The sequence below is a fragment of the Protomyctophum bolini genome, assembly GCF_963924005.1.
Source record: "Protomyctophum bolini genome assembly, chromosome: 14".
Classification (NCBI taxonomy): domain Eukaryota; kingdom Metazoa; phylum Chordata; class Actinopteri; order Myctophiformes; family Myctophidae; genus Protomyctophum; species Protomyctophum bolini.
In genome coordinates, this window is record NC_137875.1 from 23,133,444 (window position 1) to 23,153,443 (window position 20,000).

Here is a 20,000-nt window from a genome sequence, read left to right on the forward strand (position 1 = left end):
GTGAAGACGGTGTGCAGGTCTTTGTGCACTTTATGTGCATTTTTCTGAATACATTGAGCCCTGCCTACGCACCCGTCTCAGAGCCTATCAGGTGTGCATAAGACTTTGTTGCCTATCACTCCCCCCCCCCCCCCCCAACATTCTTATCTACGAGCTTGTACAGTAGGTCTGCTATTTTCAAATAGCAAATGTATTTGGGTTAAAAGTGCTTCTTTTGGGCTTGTTTTCATACACCAGGTTGCTTATTTCTCTTGCAAGATCTGCCACACTGGATAACATCATAACAGTGGGGAGAGAGTGAAAGTAACAGATGATCTGAATAGTCATATACTTTCTAAATACATTCTCTCAATGGATAGTTTGCAGTGAACACCTGAAACTACAGGAAATGTCCTGAGTAAGTGAATACCATGGCCAGTGATGATTAACCACACCTACATAATGATTCAATTTGTCATTGTCTAATAACAGGGTCATTAGTGAAACTAGAAACAAATTCCTTTATAGTGTCTCATTGGTATGTAATCTAGCCTCTCTGTAAACCATCTCCACTGTGGCAGCACATTCTAATACATATGCCAGTGGTGGTAACGCCTCAAAGAGTGGGAGGACAGAAACTAGACTAAACTATAAGAGTTACATCAACCTATTTGCCTTTCAAAAGACAACCTGCAACTCTTCTATTCCCCCTACTCCCATTCCAGATGAAGCCACACCAAAAGAGAATGGAGGAGGGAGTGAATATACTATGTAAAATGCAGCTGTACAGCCTGCAGGGGTTGCTATGTATGGAAGCACATTTCCAGTAAAAAATACATAGTCCTGAATTGCAAATTAGTTTTTGGGGCTAACTTCTAAACTGCAAAATAATAGTTAAAAGAAACTCTTCCCCGTTTTGCTTGGGACCCCATGGAACCCACTGGGGTTCCCTGGACCCCAATTTGAGAATAACTTTCTCACATTTGTGAGAAAGAAAATCAGAATGTTGAGTTATGATTTTGAAGTTAAAGCCATTATATCAAACTCACATTATACTTACAATTCATGCCTTTTGATGCATTCAGTATAGTGGATATCGACTTCTATATATTACACTGTGACTTAAAGGGAAACCTTATCCATCTATGAAGTCGAGGGAGGGGAGGATTAAACACAAACAAGCACTTTTCGAAGTATGACTGTCTTCATTTTATTACCTTAAAGGAAGCGCCTGCACCTCGACCAACAACCATTTCACACGTTAAAATACTTTTGTAATCCAAGTTGCTATTGCTCATTGTTGTCATCTTATTCTGACAACACCCAGCTTGCCTGTGTGTGGTTGGTTGTCAAGGTTCCAGTTCATTTCTAATATTCTCTCTGTCACTCAGACAGTCATCACATTGTCTTAAATGTGTAGAAGGGCTAGGTAATGACTCATCCTGGGCCGCTGGGTTTTGTTGTGTGTGGTATTAGCAAGGATAATGCTAAAGTAATGTTGTCTATAACAACCCAAAATCCTGTTTGCTATCAACACTGGGGGAAACACAAACCAGACAAATATATGAAGCATTATGAGGACGGGTGTGTGTGAGGTGAATGAGAAAGACTGAAATATGTAAGTGCAAAACATAGCTAAGTCAAATCAAGCCAGGTAGAATCTGTATTCGATCATGAATTGATTAAAAGTGCAGATGGTTGAATCACAACTATCAAGTGCTGTGTGTGTGTGTGTGTGTGTGTGTGTGTGTGTGTGTGTGTGTGTGTGTGTGTGTGTGTGTGTGTGTGTGTGTGTGTGTGTGTGTGTGTGCGCGCGCGTGCGTGTGAGCGCGCATGCGTGTGTGTGTGTGTGCATGTGCGCGGGTGCCTGTGCGTGTGTCCAATACGCGTGACTATACACAAAATAGAAAATGTTGCTGGGTTTTTGGCAATTATTTAAGGCCTCTGTTGCTTTGTAAACCTGGTTAAGCCTGTTAAAGGAGTGGTATGCATGCACATCTCCCTTCCTTCCTTTCTTTCTAGCTCTCTCTCTCTCTCTCTTGCACTAGCTCTTTCTAGACAGTTTCGGCTGTCACCAAGCTTGCAAGTCTGCTTGGCATGTCCCTCCGTCTGTGATAGTGTTCAGAGGTGTGTGTGTGTGTGTGTGTGTGTGTGTGTGTGTGTGTGTGTGTGTGTGTGTGTGTGCGTGCGTGCGTGCGTGCGTGCGTGCGTGCGTGCGTGCGTGGGTGCATGGGTGGGTGTGTTGGTGGAGAACAGGGGGGGGGGGGGGGGTGGGGGTGGGGGGGGTTGTTGGTTTGGGGGTCAGTAGGAGAGGCGGTGCTGATGCTGTTCAACCTGTTCTCCAGCTTCAGCTAAAGGCATTTAACTGACAGCCCCATCATCCTCCTTGACAAAACAGCTGTGATACTGTGTGGAGGAGACATTGTTACCAACACTTTCCTAAGGTGGAGATATCCCTGGCAGCATCAGAAGGTGAGTCCATGCCTTCTTAGATGACATTGCATGCACTGAAGATGTATACAGTTGTTGATTTGCTGTTAAGGTTAGGAAGGATAGCCCTGGTTCAAAAAGGTATGGATTTGATAGCAAACCAATGGTTTTATGTGTATATTGAAGCGCTAAAATACATCAATATTGATTGTAGATTGTTGATTGTAGGTAACACATGGGTGGAATACAACTATGGAGAGTATCATAATAGATTGGGAGCTGGTTAATAGATAATGTATGATTGACTTGAGTGTCAGCTTGGTCCGATGGGGTCCAAATGGGAGCCACAAAGATATTTCCACAGAGATGTGGAAATATTGTATTTGATGTCAAACTGAGGGCAATGCTCAAATTGCAGCTAGATAATACTTTTTCATGATTATTGTGTTGTGTAGACTAGTGTTGACCTACACAGACATGTTTTAAGCCTTGACTTCAATACAATACATTACATTATAACAATGAATCTTTAACAGATATTTATGGAAATGTAAAAATAGTATTGTATATTTGGTCATTTTTAGTTTTTATCAGTTTACCTCCGTTTGTGTATGACTGAATAGTGTGTCCAACACTGCGGTCCTCACACTGTGTGATGGGTGCTCACTGTTTGTGTAACAACTAACATAGAGGTTGGCTGTGTTGAACTACAACTGTTACTTGTGGAGGGCTTTAACTAGACCAGTGGTTCTCAAACGTTTTCATGATGTAAAGGACCCTCAACTTGCTATGTATTTGGCTGTGGAGTGTGGACCCCCACCTGAATAGATTTTGTGAAGATTTGTCAACATGTTTTGAAAATATACGATCTATAAGTTCACATTGAGTTGAATTGCATCACGTTATGTGACTTGTACACAGTAGCACTAGCTCATCAACTTTGATTGGATTTGGTGTCATTTTCTAGCTGAGACATCAAAAGTAGGCTACTGTATTCAATTAAAATGACAGTGACACAGACAATGCCATTTGTGAAGAGCACTAGGGCATCATTGGGCTACAATATAGTTTGGATTTATTAGAATTAGGATTGTATTTCAACAAATCAATTTTGACCTCATAATTTGCTGGCTTGCAAACTATACCCTGTGGCTCTGAGTTTAATCATTATATAATTTGCATTACTTATTTATCTGGATTTTTAAGGAAAGTGGACATGACAAATGATCTCTGATTTGACCAAAGCACCATCATCTATTTTCACAATACATACTGTCCACTGGCCGTGGGCCATTGCAATATTTGACACAGATACCATTAAATGTATAGTATTACCACTTTGAGTAAACATGTTATTCTTAGAGCTCTATATGCATTAACATTTGTAATTGAGGGTATACTAGGGTGTGGTTGGAGGAATGGGCTATGAAACTGTGTGTGTGTGTGTGTGTGTGTGTGTGTGTGTGTGTGTGTGTGTGTGTGTGTGTGTGTGTGTGTGTGTGTTATGGCATGTCACCTAGCTAGCACGTACCCAAACGAACTGGTTTGTGGCACATTCCCTTTAGCAACCCTGGCAGGATTGGATTCCTAAAGTGTGAGGTGGTAAAATGGTGTGTGTGTGTGTGTGTGTGTGTGGGTGTTGCAGTCAGTTGTCAGCCAGCCAGCAATTTTAAAGCGCAATCCATCTGCTTTCTAAACAAAGAATATCATAAGCTGATCTGATCTACAGAATTGTGAGCTAGTAGATCTGCTATTTTCGGCACATGGCAGTTGTACAACAAAGCATAAATTAGGAATAGCAGAATGTGAAATTGTGCATGGGGCTACTTGTAAACACCTTACAGAAACACTTGCCTTGCTGACAGCCTGACTAATTATCCACATTCAGAACAGGTGTGAGAGTGGTTGAACACAGCACCTTTGAAGTGCCACTTCCCCCCCTGCTTGGAGCTTTTGTTAGTACAGTTTCAGTGTCCTCCCTCTTAGCTGGTAATTTATTTTTCTGACATTGAAGAGGAGTTGTGAATGATGAAAATATGGGGGTAGTAGTAGAGAATTTAAGTTTTGGGTTTGAAGCTGTCAACTAGGCCATTTGATTTGCAAGTTCAAATGTTTGAAATTATGGAAAATGGCATGATCTGTCTGCAGGGAAGGTTTTGATGTTTGCTTCATTGCTTGATGCTGCATTCATTCACTTCATGCATCCAGACAAACAATTGCATATGCAAACACTTATGGCTCATGGAGGAAAAGAGAGAAAGAATACTGTAACTATGGTATCTTAAAAAAAAAACTGTCACCAAAAAAACCATAATATGTCTTGTCTTTGTGTTCAACAGGTTAAGTTTGCTGTGTTGGATTCTATAAACATCTTGATTTCCTGTTACCCACTTCCTTGATATGTGTATGTAAATGCACCTCTGAAGTCATCATGGTGAGTTTAAAGATAATTGCATTCAGTTTTTACATAAACATACATCGTAGACATGCTATTTTCTGGCAAGATTAAGAAATGCTGTGCACGTGATAATTTTTAATTGTTTGGAAAATGGAAATGCTTGTTGGAAATCACTCAACACAACAGCCCTGCGTACCACCTGTTTTGAAAATGCACATAATGCAGGAGGCAGCAGGAACTCACATTATAGAAAAAGAGTGCTTACTGCTTCCAAACGTTAAAAAAAGAGAAGAAAAATTATCACCTGCACGGAAAGTAGCTCATACAGTAACATTGTTCATGTTATTCATAACATTGTCTTTGCAATTAGAGGATAATTGAAGCTTTTCGTACAGTTGCAATGTTAGTGAGTTTAATGTTGTTTAATACAATCGGATAGGACTTTTCTGTTTGGATGTATGGGCTGGTAATTTGGCTGGTGTTGCAACTTGAGATTCAAATTCAACCCATTAAAAATCTAGTGTTGCAAATTGCGGCTAGCATAAATCCATGGGGTTGTGTGACACACCTCTCTGGATTTTCGTGTGTGAATTCTGTGAAATAAACAAAACTGTGTGTAAATTTGCCCAAATCCAGAGTGAGGACAGTCAACCTATCAGAATCGCTGAAAGCCTGCCCCTGGAGAACTCTGAGACAGGAGGAATCATCATCACAGGAGTTAAAGATGACGCAATCACTGCAAGGAGTGGCCTCAAGCAAGGTAGGACATGAGAAGGGAAACTTGTGTATTTTATTTTTGTTGTAAAAAATAATCCAGTCATGATCTGTCAACATGTATAAATTACTCCTGGAAGTGACAACAATGCATGGGTTGCTTTGCCAGATTACAATTATTTTATTCTGCTTGGGTTTACATTTTAAGCATTAAATAAGGCCTGTGGTTAACATAAGCTTAAGAGAAAAGGTCTGTGGTTAACATAAGCTTAAGAGAATGTCATGTTTTCTTCTATAACATAAATTATGGCCATAATGCTACCATGAATTTTGAATTCATTTGAAGTCCATCAGTAGATGTATTGTTAACTGAGCTTGTAGATCAAAGAAGATATTTAGTGTAGTGGGGCCACTGGGGGGGGGGGGGGGATGGAGGGAGAGACCAAGTATACAGTGTAGACTCCTGGGGGACACAGGTCAACAAAGTTTATAGGGTCGTAGTGGTTAAATGGTTTTGATAACTTGCTATGTGCTTTTATAGGAGATGAGATTGTTTCTGCCACCATACACCTAGACCACCTCGGAAAAGACGACGTGCTTCAGATACTAAAAGTCTTGGAGCCTTATGATGCCGGCATCAGCCTTGAGTCCCTGGATGGAATTCTGAGGAGCCCTGCAGAGGTAAGGATCAAACTCCACATCATACATTGCTGCTGCCATTTAAGAACTTTAAAACTTAATTGTTTGTAGTCCGGCAGCCAACAGACTTCTCTTGTTTTTAAGTGGAAATTTGGTATGTAGTTTTTTTTGTCTATATACATGCATTCATGAATCCACTTGCTGACCGGCTGTCAGTATTGAGCAATTGTTTTTATAGGGGGATATACCGGTATGTGACCAACAACCTATATAAAACAAGATTTTCAAAATGTCATTATGCCTTATGTAGCACGTGACATGTCAAACTAGGGGGTTTTCATGATTCTGAATCCATTCCAACCATTAGTTTTGTACAAAAACACTCCTTGGGCTAAAAACGGCCATAGCAACTTGCCCAAAATGTGCTCATTGTGATGACGGCTATGGCAGAGTGTTTTTTGTGCAAAACTAATGATTGGAATGGATTCGGAATCATGAAAGAATCCTAGTTTGACACGTTGCATGCTACTTAAAGCATAATGACATTTTTATTTTTTTTACATTTTGCCATAGATAGGTTGTTAATGGTATGGACACGTATAAACCCCTATAAGATACCGACAGCTGGTCAGCAAGTGAATTCATGAATGTAATAATATATGTATATAGACTATTTAATAAACTATTTCCCACTCCACAACCCTGGCTGCCGGACTATTTACTGTAAAAGCCATCCGAACTTTGGAAAACCTGTCTGAACCCAGATATTGGAAGTATTGCGCTTTAATGTTATGTGCTCTATCTAGGACCTATGCTCAGTGCGCTTGTAGATCGACTACCATATTTACAAATACTGATGTCTATATGGGGCTAAAAGGATATTTTGTGAGCACCTTTTATGAGACAGTTTAAGTTGCTTGATTCAATATTTAGATATTTGATATAATTTTTGATCAGACACGCCCCCTTCCTATACAAACCATTGTAACTTCAAACTATTTTAACAATAATTGATTAATTAAACACCCATCCTTGGTTCTGGTGACTGATATTGTCCTATTACGTGGTCGGGCCAATTACTTTTTTCATGTATTTTTATGTTTTTGGAAAACTTAAAATGAAATTGAAAAAAACACTGCACCCTCACACATTAGAAGAACAATATCAGTCACCACAACCAAGGATGTGTGTTTTCGATTAATCTATCATGGTTAAAATGGAGTTTGAAGTTACAATGGGTTTGTATAGGAAGGGTGCGTGTCTGGTGAAATGAATATCAAATGCGTTGATATTGAATAAAGCAACTTAAAAACAGTTTGGGGTGCTCAGAAAAGCCAGAGCAGACGTTAAAACGACCCTAATCATGTTTGAAAGTGAGATATCCCTTTAAACTGATGCTGATGCTATATTAACACATTTAGCCCTCTCAAGGACACCTGGGGACATTTCATACACTACATTTCATACATTTGTCTGAGAGCAAACCAGTAAAGAAAATAGGAGTCAGGAAATTAGCCTTTCATATTAATAGTTAGTGTACCTGCCTAAAGCCTGATTTATACATTGTGGTACAAGCTGAAAATAGACTACTGGTACAAGCACACAACTTTTTGCAGATGAAAGTTTGAAACTCATTGTGAGCTTTTAGATTGGTTATTTTTTTATATTTTCAGCATTGTATGACAGCATTAATTAACCACAAGCTTCCTAGCTATTCTGGTCATGTCGCAATAGGCAAGCATTCTGTGAAAATAGCATATTGTATTGTATTGTGAGTTAGTAGAGTGGCTATTTTCGCAGAAGATATTTCATGTTTAGGGGTCCTGAGACATTTGCAGGTCCCCATAGGGTTTAATGGTTAAACACAACTATTTTAACAAAACTCACAAGTTACATTTTGGAATGTGCAGATTATGATAAGCTTACCTTATTCACCAATGATTAACTGCCTAAAACTAACTATCCAAAATCATAGAAATAAATTTAACTTATTTTAGTTAAAGGGATTTCACATGTTTAGATAAAAGTAAAAATAAAGAAAATAGTCAAAATAGCCAGAGTATGTTAAAATCATCCCAAACATGTTTGACGGATATCCCTATAATAGTGATGTCAAACATATGTTGTCTGTTATGGTTAGTGAACTTGTGTTTTGAGTGTTTCCTAACTGAACTTATTTACCCCTTGATTGTCTACAGATGCTCAGTGCCAGCTACAAAAAGAAGGAACTCTCAATGGATGCATCAGCTGACATGCCAGCTATTAAGCTTGATGGCCTAAATGGACAGTTAAATTCAGTTGGTGGGTTGGGGGGTGAAATAAGTGGTCCTACTCTGAATGGGGAGTTGCCCAATCTTACCCTGAACACACCTTCAGCTGACGGAAGTGCCAAGTTCACAATGCCAACCATTGGAATGTCTGGGCCAGTGATAAAAGGAGCAGATCTGGATGGTAACCTCAGCTCACCTGATGTCAGTGTTACATCTCCACAGCTCAGCACCCCCGATGCCTCGCTTAAGATCGAGACACCAGAAGTCAAAACGGGTGTATTGAATTACAAGGCTCCCAAATTCAAGATGCCACACTTCAAACTACCTAATTTCAAAGCCAATGCACCATCAGGAGATGTGAATGTTGACCTAGAAGCCCCTGTGGTCAGTGGTAACCTGCAGACACCAGACTTAAATCTCTCAGCCCCTACAGTAGATGTAAAAACTCCAGATGTGGATTTAAGTGTGCCAAATGTGGATGTGAATGGTCCAGAAGTGGACTTGAAAACCCCAGATGTATCGGGGAAAATCAAATGGCCACATCTCAAATGGAAAAATCCCAAGGTCAAAGGACCAGATGTGGATGACCTGTCTACACCAAAGATTGATGGTGAGTTGAGCACACCAAATGTAGACCTTGATCTGCCTACAGCTGAACTTAATGGGCCCGATGTAGATGTTCAAGTCCCAGATATCAACTGTGAGGCTCCATCTGGTAAAATGAACTGGCCTCATTTGAACTGGAAGATGCCCAAACTCGGTGTTCATGGACCAAAAGCTGACGTGGACATTGATGCAGATCTGACACCACCGGCTATTGATCTCTCGGCCCCAAAGATCGAGGGTGAGATTAATGCACCAGATGTTGACCTGAGTCTACCCAATGCTAATGTTGAGGTCCCCGATGTGGATGTTCAAGTCCCAGAAATTGACGTTGAAGCTCCTTCAGGCAAGATCGATTGGCCTCATTTGAAGTGGAAGATGCCTAAATTGCATGGTTTAAAAGCTGATCTGGACATCGATGCAGACCTGAATACACCGGCTATTGATCTATCAGCTCCAAAGATCGAGGGTGAGATTAATGCACCAGATGTTGACTTGAGTCTACCCAATGCTAATGTTGAGGCCCCCGATGTGGATGTTCAAGTCCCAGAAATTGATGTTGAAGCTCCTTCAGGCAAGGTCAATTGGCCTCATTTGAAGTGGAAGAAGCCTAAATTGCACGGTCCAAAAGCTGATCTGGACATTGATGGAGACATGAAAACACCAGATGTAGATCTCTCTGCTCCAAAAATTGATGGGGAGATTGCGGCACCAGATGTTGACTTGACTTTACCCACAGTTGATGGTGACATTGATGCCCCTTCTGGAAAAATCAGATTCCCAACACTAAAAAAGCCCAAGTTCTGGCTCACAGGACAAAAGATAAAGGCACCAGAGATTGATCTTGATGCAGATATGAATGTGCCCGACGTTGGTCTCTCAACTCCTCAAATAGAAGCGTCACTTGACACACCTGATGCAGATCTCTCGTTGCCTGGTATAGATATTGGCCACCCCGAGCTTGATGTGGACATTCCAAATGTAGATATTGATGCTCCATCTGGGAAATTCAAATGGTTTGGCTTAAAGAAACCAAAATTTGGTACACTGAAAGGACCCAAGGTGGATCTTGATGCTGACCTTTCAGCAACTGACTTGAGTCTCTCCACTCCAAACATTGAGGGGGATATAAGTACACCAGCTATTGATCTGAGTTTACCTGAAGCTGACCTGGAAGGCCCTAAGGTAGACATTGATGTTCCAGATGTTGATATTGATCCTCCATCTGGAAAATTCAAATGGTTTGGCCTAAAGAAACCTAAATTTGGTACACTGAAAGGACCCAAGGTGGATCTTGATGCTGACTTGGATGTAAAAGGGCCTGACGTGGATCTCAATGCACCAGACCTTAGCCTTTCTGCACCTCAAATTGAGGGTAGCATTGATACTCCAGATATTGATGTTGGCTTGCCTAATGTGGATATCAAGGGCCCAGATTTTGATCCTCCCGCTAGTAAATTTAAGTTTCCTAAAATCAAACTACCAAAAATCAAAGGGCCAAAAGTGAAAGCTCCAGATATTAATGTGGATGCTGATGTAAAGGCACCAGACATTGATGCCATCGTTGATTTACCCAAAGTGGAGCTGGAAGCACCTACTCTGGACCTGACAGCACCAGAGATTGAAGGACTTAATGCAAATATTGATGCTCCAAAATTCAAGTTTCCCAAAATCAAATTGCCAAAGTTTGGCTTGTTGGCACCAAGGGTGAAAGGACCTAACATTGACATTGATACTGACCTGAAGACCCCAGAGCTGGATGCTTCTATTCCTAATGTGCACATCAACCTGCCTGTAGCAGATTTATCAGGGCCTGATATTGATGTTAAAGCTCCAACGTTGAATCTTAAAGGTCCCCAAATTGGAGACATCGCTGCTCCAGATTTGAATCTTAGCCTGCCTAAATCAGACATATCTATACCAAGTGTAGATCTTGATGCCAGTTTGCCAACAGCTGACCTAAAAGCTCCCACTCTTGAAGGAGGTCTCAGTACCCCAGATCTGGATCTTAAGCTACCAGACATAGAGACTCCCGAACTAGACCTGACATCTCCTGATCTTGATATTGATGCTTCTACTGGACAACTGAAATTTCCATCTCTCAAAATGCCAAAATGGGGCTTCTCTGGACCTAAAATAAACGGTCCTGACCTTGATGCTGACCTTAAGACAGATGTTAGTCTTCCAAACATTGATATTGATTTACCAAAAGCAGACCTTGAGGTACCTGATCTTAAGACAACAGCACCAGACATCAATCTTTCTGCCCCACAGATTGAGGGAGAGCTGTCTACTCCCGATCTAGACATAACTTTGCCCAAAGCTGAAATCAAGGGACCAGATGTGGATCTTCAAGCACCTGATGTTGATATAGACACATCTTCAAAATTCAAATTACCCAAATTCTCACTACCCACGTTTGGTTTATTCAAAGCAAATGTGGAGGGTCCTGATCTAGATGTTGGTCTTCCAAACATTGATGTTGATTTGCCAAAAGCAGATCTTGAGGTACCTGATCTTAAGACCACCGCACCAGACATCAATCTTTCTGCCCCACAGATTGAGGGAGAGCTGTCTACTCCCGATCTAGACATAACTTTGCCCAAAGCTGAAATCAAGGGACCAGATGTGGATCTTCAAGCACCTGATGTTGATATAGACACATCTTCAAAATTCAAATTACCCAAATTCTCACTACCCACGTTTGGTTTATTCAAAGCAAATGTGGAGGGTCCTGATCTAGATGTTGGTCTTCCAAACATTGATGTTGATTTGCCAAAAGCAGATCTTGAGGTACCTGATCTTAAGACCACCGCACCAGACATCAATCTTTCTGCCCCACAGATTGAGGGAGAGCTGTCTACTCCCGATCTAGACATAACTTTGCCCAAAGCTGAAATCAAGGGACCAGATGTGGATCTTCAAGCACCTGATGTTGATATAGACACATCTTCAAAATTCAAATTACCCAAATTCTCACTACCCACGTTTGGTTTATCCAAAGCAAATGTGGAGGGTCCTGATCTAGATGTTACTCTTCCAAACATTGATGTTGATTTACCAAAAGCAGATCTTGAGGTACCTGATCTTAAGACCACAGCACCAGACATCAATCTTTCTGCCCCACAGATTGAGGGAGAGCTGTCTACTCCCGATCTAGACATAACTTTGCCCAAAGCTGAAATCAAGGGACCAGATGTGGATCTTCAAGCACCTGATGTTGATATAGACACATCTTCAAAATTCAAATTACCCAAATTCTCACTACCCACGTTTGGTTTATCCAAAGCAAATGTGGAGGGTCCTGATCTAGATGTTACTCTTCCAAACATTGATGTTGATTTGCCAAAAGCAGATCTTGAGGTACCTGATCTTAAGACCACCGCACCAGACATCAATCTTTCTGCCCCACAGATTGAGGGAGAGCTGTCTACTCCCGATCTAGACATAACTTTGCCCAAAGCTGAAATCAAGGGACCAGATGTGGATCTTCAAGCACCTGATGTTGATATAGACACATCTTCCAAATTCAAATTACCCAAATTCTCACTACCCACGTTTGGTTTATCCAAAGCAAATGTGGAGGGTCCTGATCTAGATGTTGGTCTTCCAAACATTGATGTTGATTTGCCAAAAGCAGATCTTGAGGTACCTGATCTTAAGACCACAGCACCAGACATCAATCTTTCTGCCCCACAGATTGAGGGAGAGCTGTCTACTCCCGATCTAGACATAACTTTGCCCAAAGCTGAAATCAAGGGACCAGATGTGGATCTTCAAGCACCTGATGTTGATATAGACACATCTTCAAAATTCGAATTACCCCAATTCTCACTACCCACGTTTGGTTTATCCAAAGCAAATGTGGAGGGTCCTGATCTAGATGTTAGTCTTCCAAACATTGATGTTGATTTGCCAAAAGCAGACCTTGAGGTACCTGATCTTAAGACCACAGCACCAGACATCAATCTTTCTGCCCCACAGATTGAGGGAGAGCTGTCTACTCCAGATCTAGACATAACTTTGCCCAAAGCTGAAATCAAGGAACCAGATGTGGATCTTCAAGCACCTGAAGTTGGTATAGACACATGTTCAAGATTCGAATTACCCCAAATCTCACTACCTGATCTAGATGTCCAAGTGCCTGATCTTGACTTTAAAGCACCAGACCTCAATCTATCTACCCCAAAGTTGGAGGGAGACCTCTCTATACCAGATCTCAATTTGGATTTGCCTACAGCTGATTTGGAGTTGCATACATCCGAGCTGAATCTTTCAAAACCGGATCTGGAAGCAGAGGTACCTACACCAGATACAGATTTTATTCTAGCCAAAGCTGAACTAAAAGACCTAGAGGCAGATGTTGAGTTACCTGAAGTTGATCTGGATACATCTGGAAAACCCAACCTCCCAAATCTGGAAGTACCCAATCTAGAAGTCAGCGCTGATCTATCTTCCCCAAATGTAGAAATATCAAGTCCTGATGTTGATGTCAATCTACCAAAGGTAGATCTCCAGGAGGCTGACATCAGTCTCTCTGCCCCAAATATTGACGGAGACTCATCTATTCCAGATCTAGATCTTAATTTGCCCAAAGCTGAAATCAAGGAGCCAGATGTCAATCTTGAAGCACCAAATGTTGATCTTGAAGTTCAGGGCCTTGATCTAGATGTCAGTGCTCCAACTGTCTCTGCACCAGACATAAATGTGACTTTACCAACGGCTGAATCAGAAGCCCCTGAATTGAATCTATCTACCCCAAGTATTGGAGGAGACATCTCTATTCCTGAAGTGGATATCAACTTGACTAAAGCAGACCTTGATGGACCTGAAGTAGCATTAAATGCCCCCACTGTAGATGTCGATGCCCCATCGGGTAAATTCCAAATGCCACAGTTTAAGCTCCCAAAACTTGGTCTTTCAAACCCTGAAGTGGATGGCTCAAGTGTTGATATAGGCACACCAGATTTAAGTGTTTCAGCTGAGACTGAAATTGAGGTGCCTGAAGTAGAACTAGACACCAATGATGCAAATGTGAATCTCTCAGCCCCAAACATCGATTCTACAAATGTGGATTTGATTTTACAAAAGGCCAACCTCCCTGATATAGATTTAAGTGTTCCTGATCTTAATCTGTCCGCCCCTCAGGGAGATACAGCTGTTGATTTAAGTATGCCTAGAGTGGATGTAGATACTCCAGATGTATCAGTTCCTGATGTCGATGCAAGTCTCACAAATCCTGATCTAAGTGTCAAAGCTGATGGAGATACTGAAGACAAAGATTCTCCAAAAAGTAAGCTGAGATGGCCCTTTAAATGGAGGCTGAGGTCTGGTTCAAAATCTGGTGAGGAGGAAGAAAGTGGGGCAGACTCTGAGACTGACTCATCCAATGTTGAAGTGCCTGGAGTGGATGTAGATACTCCAGATGTCTCAGTTCCTGATGTCGATGCAAGTCTCACAAATCCTGATCCAAGTGTTAAAGCTGATGGAGATGCTGAAGACAAAGATTCTCCAAAAAGTAAGCTGAAATGGCCCTTTAAATGGAGGCTGAGGACTGGTTCAAAATCTAGTGAGGAGGAAGGAAGTGGGGCAGACTCTGAGACTGACTCATCCAATGTTGAAGTGGAGGTTCCAATATTCAAAGTACACAAACTACCAAGGAACAGCATCGATGAAACCGGAGGATTTGATGATAGTATTGAGGCAAAGTACACCGGAGGGCTACAAAAGGATTATATCATGAGCAAAGGAGTCCGCTTGCCTAAAGTAAACATAACACCAAGTGTGGGGAAGATCAACATTATGGAGAGGTTGAGAATGGCCAAAGAAAAAAAACCTGCAGTTAATGTCTCACCAGCTGAAGGGAAAGATCTTGGTCTGAAAGGGGAGCTTACTGCCCCAAGTCTTGATGTCAGCACCTCTACAGAATCAAGTGATTCCTCTTTGGTGAGAGGTGGAACTTTCAAAATTGCTAGATCCGAGTCTGGCCCAGGCCTGGAGCACCCTGTAGTTGATTCATCAGAGGAAAATGATAAATTGTCAATAAGCCTCTCCAATATGCTTGGTCTAAATATCGAAGGTTGATTAATCCTTACTGTGTGAATGTGAACTTATCATCCACCAACTTTGTAAATACATTTTAAGTTAAATGATTCAGCCACTAATTTGTGACTATGTAAATTATGATATATTGTGTCCATTGAACCCCTTGTATTAGATATCTGCCCATATTCATGTCACTGACATCACATCTGAAAAGACATGGCAGCCAAAAGGATTTTTTTTATATAGTTGTGTATACACCAGATATTTATATACTATGCTTTTTCAAAATCTTGACTTTGAAGTAATTTTTTTTTTTTTTTACCAACTGTCTCAGTATTTAATGTTCTACTGTAATACAATTTAATGTAATACTTCATTTATGTATTTTTAATATCTGAATTTTAGTTATGAATTGGAATGTATTTTAAAAACAATTTGTCCAATAAATGACTCGATACCATCAATGTGGTGATTATTTACTGTTAATATTTACATTCAGTTCTAGTAATAAAATAAATGATGTATGACTGAATTAGTAGTTCATTAAGAGTTGCATTGTGAACAAAGTTTGGTACTGGAGCTAAAATCTCAAAAGAAAAAAAAGCTTTTTTTAAGCTACTATACGTTGAGACAAAGTAAAATTTTATTCATTTATTTAAGAGAACATGGACACTTAAGAAATAAGTACTCCTGTGTAACAAAAAATGAATGACAAAACATGGAACTTGGAACTTATAACAATCTAATTTAACTTTTGAGTGTTTTCATATGGCAACTTGTTTGACCAGGGCAGGTTGGGAGAAATCTTTTGAGCTATTCTACTTTCAGGTCAGCTATCTCCATGAGTCACCTTTCCCTTCAACATTCCACAACACTGACAAGTATTTTTGATACTTTTGATATTTTTGATACTTGATTTTTGAATACCATCAGAATAATGAACACAGATACTGGATGTATCCTATATAAATGTGTAATCTCAAAAAGTGCTAGTTAAACTGTACTCAAACCACAGCGCCAATCTTTTTTTAATCATTTGTTTACCAATTTAGTCATCACCAATCACCAATCTCCTGTATGTATGTAGTGTGGTCCCTGTCGCTGCCATCCCCCACACTATAAACCTGGTAAGGGTGTAAACAACCTCTACGAGTGTGTGCTATGTCCCCCAAATCCCCTTCAACCAGCAGGGATCTCTGGTGCAGCGACAAGGACATGATCCCTCTCCAGCTTCCCACCCATGAACATCAATTGTGTTCATTGGACTGCCTGGCCAAGCCAGAGGTACCGCTTCCGGAAATTGAACCAAAGCACCAACATTTCCTACAACAGTTGTACAGTATCTTTGACTTGTCTTCCTGTAACCTGGCCTTTAAACTGACTTGTCAAACTGTCTGATGGCAAACCGAAGTCTGTCAAATGTATCAGTTGGTTATCAAGGATAAGAAAAGGGCAGAGGGTCAAATATATACAGGTCCTAGTGGTTAATGAGTCTGCTGCCAGCGGGAGGGCCAGTCTTTCTCTATCCAGCTCTGCAATAGTCGTAACACATCAATGCGCTGATAGAGCCGACAAAGTTCAGTGAGCTCAGTGACCGTCTTTTGGTTGTAACGCAGCAGGAACTCCTGGGTGGGACTGTGGGACAGGGAGCCCTGGGTCCGGTGCTCTAGCAGGGTGAGCTCATCATAGCTCATGCCCCACCGGCTGGCAAAGTTCTTCCAGTTCTTGACGGTGCAGTGGTTTGGGTCCAGTTTGAGTCTCAGCAAGTCCAGAAGATCCTTGTCATTCATGAGGTCGCTGATCTTGGGGGGCGGTGCTGGGCAGCAGCACTTGTCACAGGAGTAGAACTGCAGCTCTTTAGGGAAGTCTGAGTTCAAAGCAGAGACAGTGAAATTGCATTTAGCCCTGGCAGCAATACCAATTAACAATGCATTTTCATGGTGGAATTAAGTACGATTCATCTATGATTTGAAGAATGGAAAAAAAAGGAAAAGTCACCTGGTGAAATAGAAGTTGTACATATGCATTCTTCACCATCTTCCACCGGCTACAGCATGTGGGGAGAAATACATATTACTTTTATTACCTTTATCTATAATGTCCATTCCATTCATTTTATTTTTTACCACAAATATATCTAATGTCCATTCCATTAATTAAATTCTCTTCAATAAAGAATGTAGACGATGCTATTAATGAATTGATTTCAGCCAGTGGACTTAAATTGATGAAGTTGTCTTTGTTGATTAGTTTTGATATTGTGGGTTTACATACAGTACTATAAATAGATGGATATCTCTGACCATCTTACTACAGGAGACTAATTCTAAATGGGCTGTTGGGATGTTGGAAGTTATTAGTGAGTCTGATGGACTAATATCAAAACTAGCTATTAAAAGCACTGCTTGGTTGTGAATACATACAGTATATGATTTCCAAGTGGTAAAACAAGATGCATGGTTTGAACTGTGAAGCCACAGTATACTGTAGTGTATACTGACATTTGTGAATCACATGTATATAAGGTACCTTACATTGCAATGCATAGTACAGTCAAGCATAGATAGTTTTCCTGTTAATATTCTGCAACATTATGTTAACATTAACATCATGTAGATAGATATTGGAAAGACCGACCATCAAGTTATTTTGTCCCATAAATAACACTGAAAGAAGTAAGAAGTAAGTAATAGGAGACAATAACTGCTCTTTCAAAGTTCTTAAGTACACATTCAAACTATAACTGATGATGCACTTTGATACAGCCCTGGGCATGATAAATAGCGACCATCTTTACCATGAACATAATTTTCTTACTCACACAAAAAAACATTCAGTAATCTGGTCTAACTCACACATGCACTTTCCCACTTGTCTGGATGGAATATGTTGAAGGATGACTCACTCATCTCACCATATCTCTGTATAAAAGTGTCTATATTTTTTGCACTACTGAACTTTCACTGAACTGTGAAGCTCCTGCCATCCGTGCCTTTCAGACACTTCAATCTTTTTCTATTACATCTGCATTTGTTATGTTTCAACACTCATTTATTCAAGACTTTCCTTTGTCACCTGTCTGTTCAAAGTTCAAAATATTGTCATATATCATCATATCATCATATTCATCTGCTGTTTCAGTGCTCCGTGAGAAATAACTGATGTGCTGTGATACAATTTACTGGCATTGTATGACAAAAACAAAACATTTCTCAAAATCACACTTTTAGCACGAGAATTGACCCAAAATGCTGCCAAAATAAAGTATAAAAAACTACTCCTGGTATGTAATGTGGGAAAAGTGAAATGGTTGTATTCATGTTATATTATCCTTGACGGAACTATCTAGCATGAAAGTGTGAGTTTGAGGATGCTTTCGTCATACAGTGAAATTGAAAGGAATCAGTACTTGTCTAGCTCACAGAGTATAGAAGCAACAGATGAGTTTGAAGGACAATATTTAGATATCATGCCCAGCCAGGTACATTAGCTATACAACCCAAAGTTCTACCCAAGTTCAACATGGTTTTAAGAAACATATTTTGCTGCTTTTGTCAAGGGGGAACCCTCTGTCTTTTCTTCACTATCATGTGAATCTAACCTTGCAAACATCTAGAAGGGTTTGTCCTACAGACCTGTCTTATTCGGTCTGAGAGGGGTGTGAGGTACCCAGAGGGCATGGAGCTCAGATGGAGTGTCACTGCATCTGTTAGAGACACAAATTATTGATTGTGTAAGACAGTATACGCTATACGGTAGTTTAGCCTAAAGCCTGATGTATACTTAGTTGCATGCCAGTGTTGCACTGTCGTGTAGCAAAAATAGCCTTTCTACAAGCTCACAACGCTCAACGCTCACAACATGCATTGTAGATCTATTTTTAGGTGCGTGTCACGGAATATGCAACAAAGTATACATCAGGCACAAATGTATACTTGGCATTGAGGGTTTGCTCATAAAATACATACAATATAAGAATAATTAATTAGTCTACCAAAAGTGAAAATGTTGATGTTATATAGTGGAAAGATGGGTGGAATGATCATCAAAAGAGTAAACAAGAACATGATATCAGCTGAAAATAGACCTGAACGATTGAGGACAAATATCCAATTGCCAATCTTCAGACTAATATTGTGAGTGTGATACTGTGATTCAATTTGCCTGTGATATAATCTTTTTCTTTTTTAAGTCAAGCTTCAATTCTGTTTACTGTTAACAGTATAACTACAACAACAACATTAGATACTGTTAACAAAAACAAATATTTAAATATATTGCATGTTTAGTCCATTGAATACAGTTTGCATACAGTACAATACCATACTGAAATGAGTGGAAACCAATGGGAGGAGTGAATGTTCACTGGGGGAGGAAAAAGCTAAAATAAAGGAGTAAGTAAGCGGATGAATGCATTGTGAAAAGTTGAGGTTTAGCTTTACCATGAGGATCTGTCACTTGGACGGGATAGTTGGCTTCCAACGACTGCGAAGAAAGACAAAAAAAAACATTGGAGAAAAGTTATATGAATAAAACTATCAAAGACAAACAAAGGCTCTGCAGTTTGCTTCACTATTCTCTTGAGAGCCTCACACACTGTCTCTGTTCATGGGACAGAGATACGCTAACGATTACAGTCGACTGTAACTGTGGAAGAAAATTACACTCTCTGGTGTTTGAATAAAGAGGCAGTGGCTTGCTACGACTTGTTTCTCATTGAGTCCCCAGGCACAAGAAATCACAGTACAATGTGCTCAGTTATGGTATTTCTTTTAAAGAAAAAAAAGAAAGAAATACAAAACAGGAACAATGAGAAATCAGCTTGCTTGAGAAAAATTACATATTTTGTCAAGACAGATATATAATAATGCCTGATATTTTGGCTGTGCATTGTGTCACGCAATGAAAATAGTAGCTTGTGG

The 20,000-nt window shown here is 40.3% G+C and overlaps 1 protein-coding gene and 1 long non-coding RNA gene across 3 annotated transcripts in view; one reads left to right on the forward strand and one right to left on the reverse strand.

Moving 5' to 3' along the window:
- The first annotated feature begins 2,332 nt into the window (after positions 1–2,332).
- On the forward strand, positions 2,333–15,538 carry LOC308328242. Its single transcript, XR_013965280.1, has 5 exons — positions 2,333–2,451; positions 4,749–4,843; positions 5,444–5,567; positions 6,063–6,202; positions 8,359–15,538. It is a non-coding gene; the product is annotated as an uncharacterized lncRNA (long non-coding RNA).
- Positions 15,539–15,710: 172 nt separating this feature from the next.
- edaradd (EDAR-associated death domain) overlaps positions 15,711–20,000 on the reverse strand; it is an 8,548-nt gene continuing 4,258 nt past the window's right edge. For both annotated transcript variants that reach the window (XM_080782009.1, XM_080782010.1), the window contains 4 exons: positions 19,521–19,563; positions 18,714–18,784; positions 17,077–17,125; positions 15,711–16,945 (listed from right to left, as the gene is read on the reverse strand). In XM_080782009.1, coding sequence (XP_080638135.1) covers positions 16,563–16,945; positions 17,077–17,125; positions 18,714–18,784; positions 19,521–19,563 — 546 coding nt within the window. In that variant the 3' untranslated portion in view covers positions 15,711–16,562. The remainder of the gene's footprint in view (positions 16,946–17,076; positions 17,126–18,713; positions 18,785–19,520; positions 19,564–20,000) is intronic.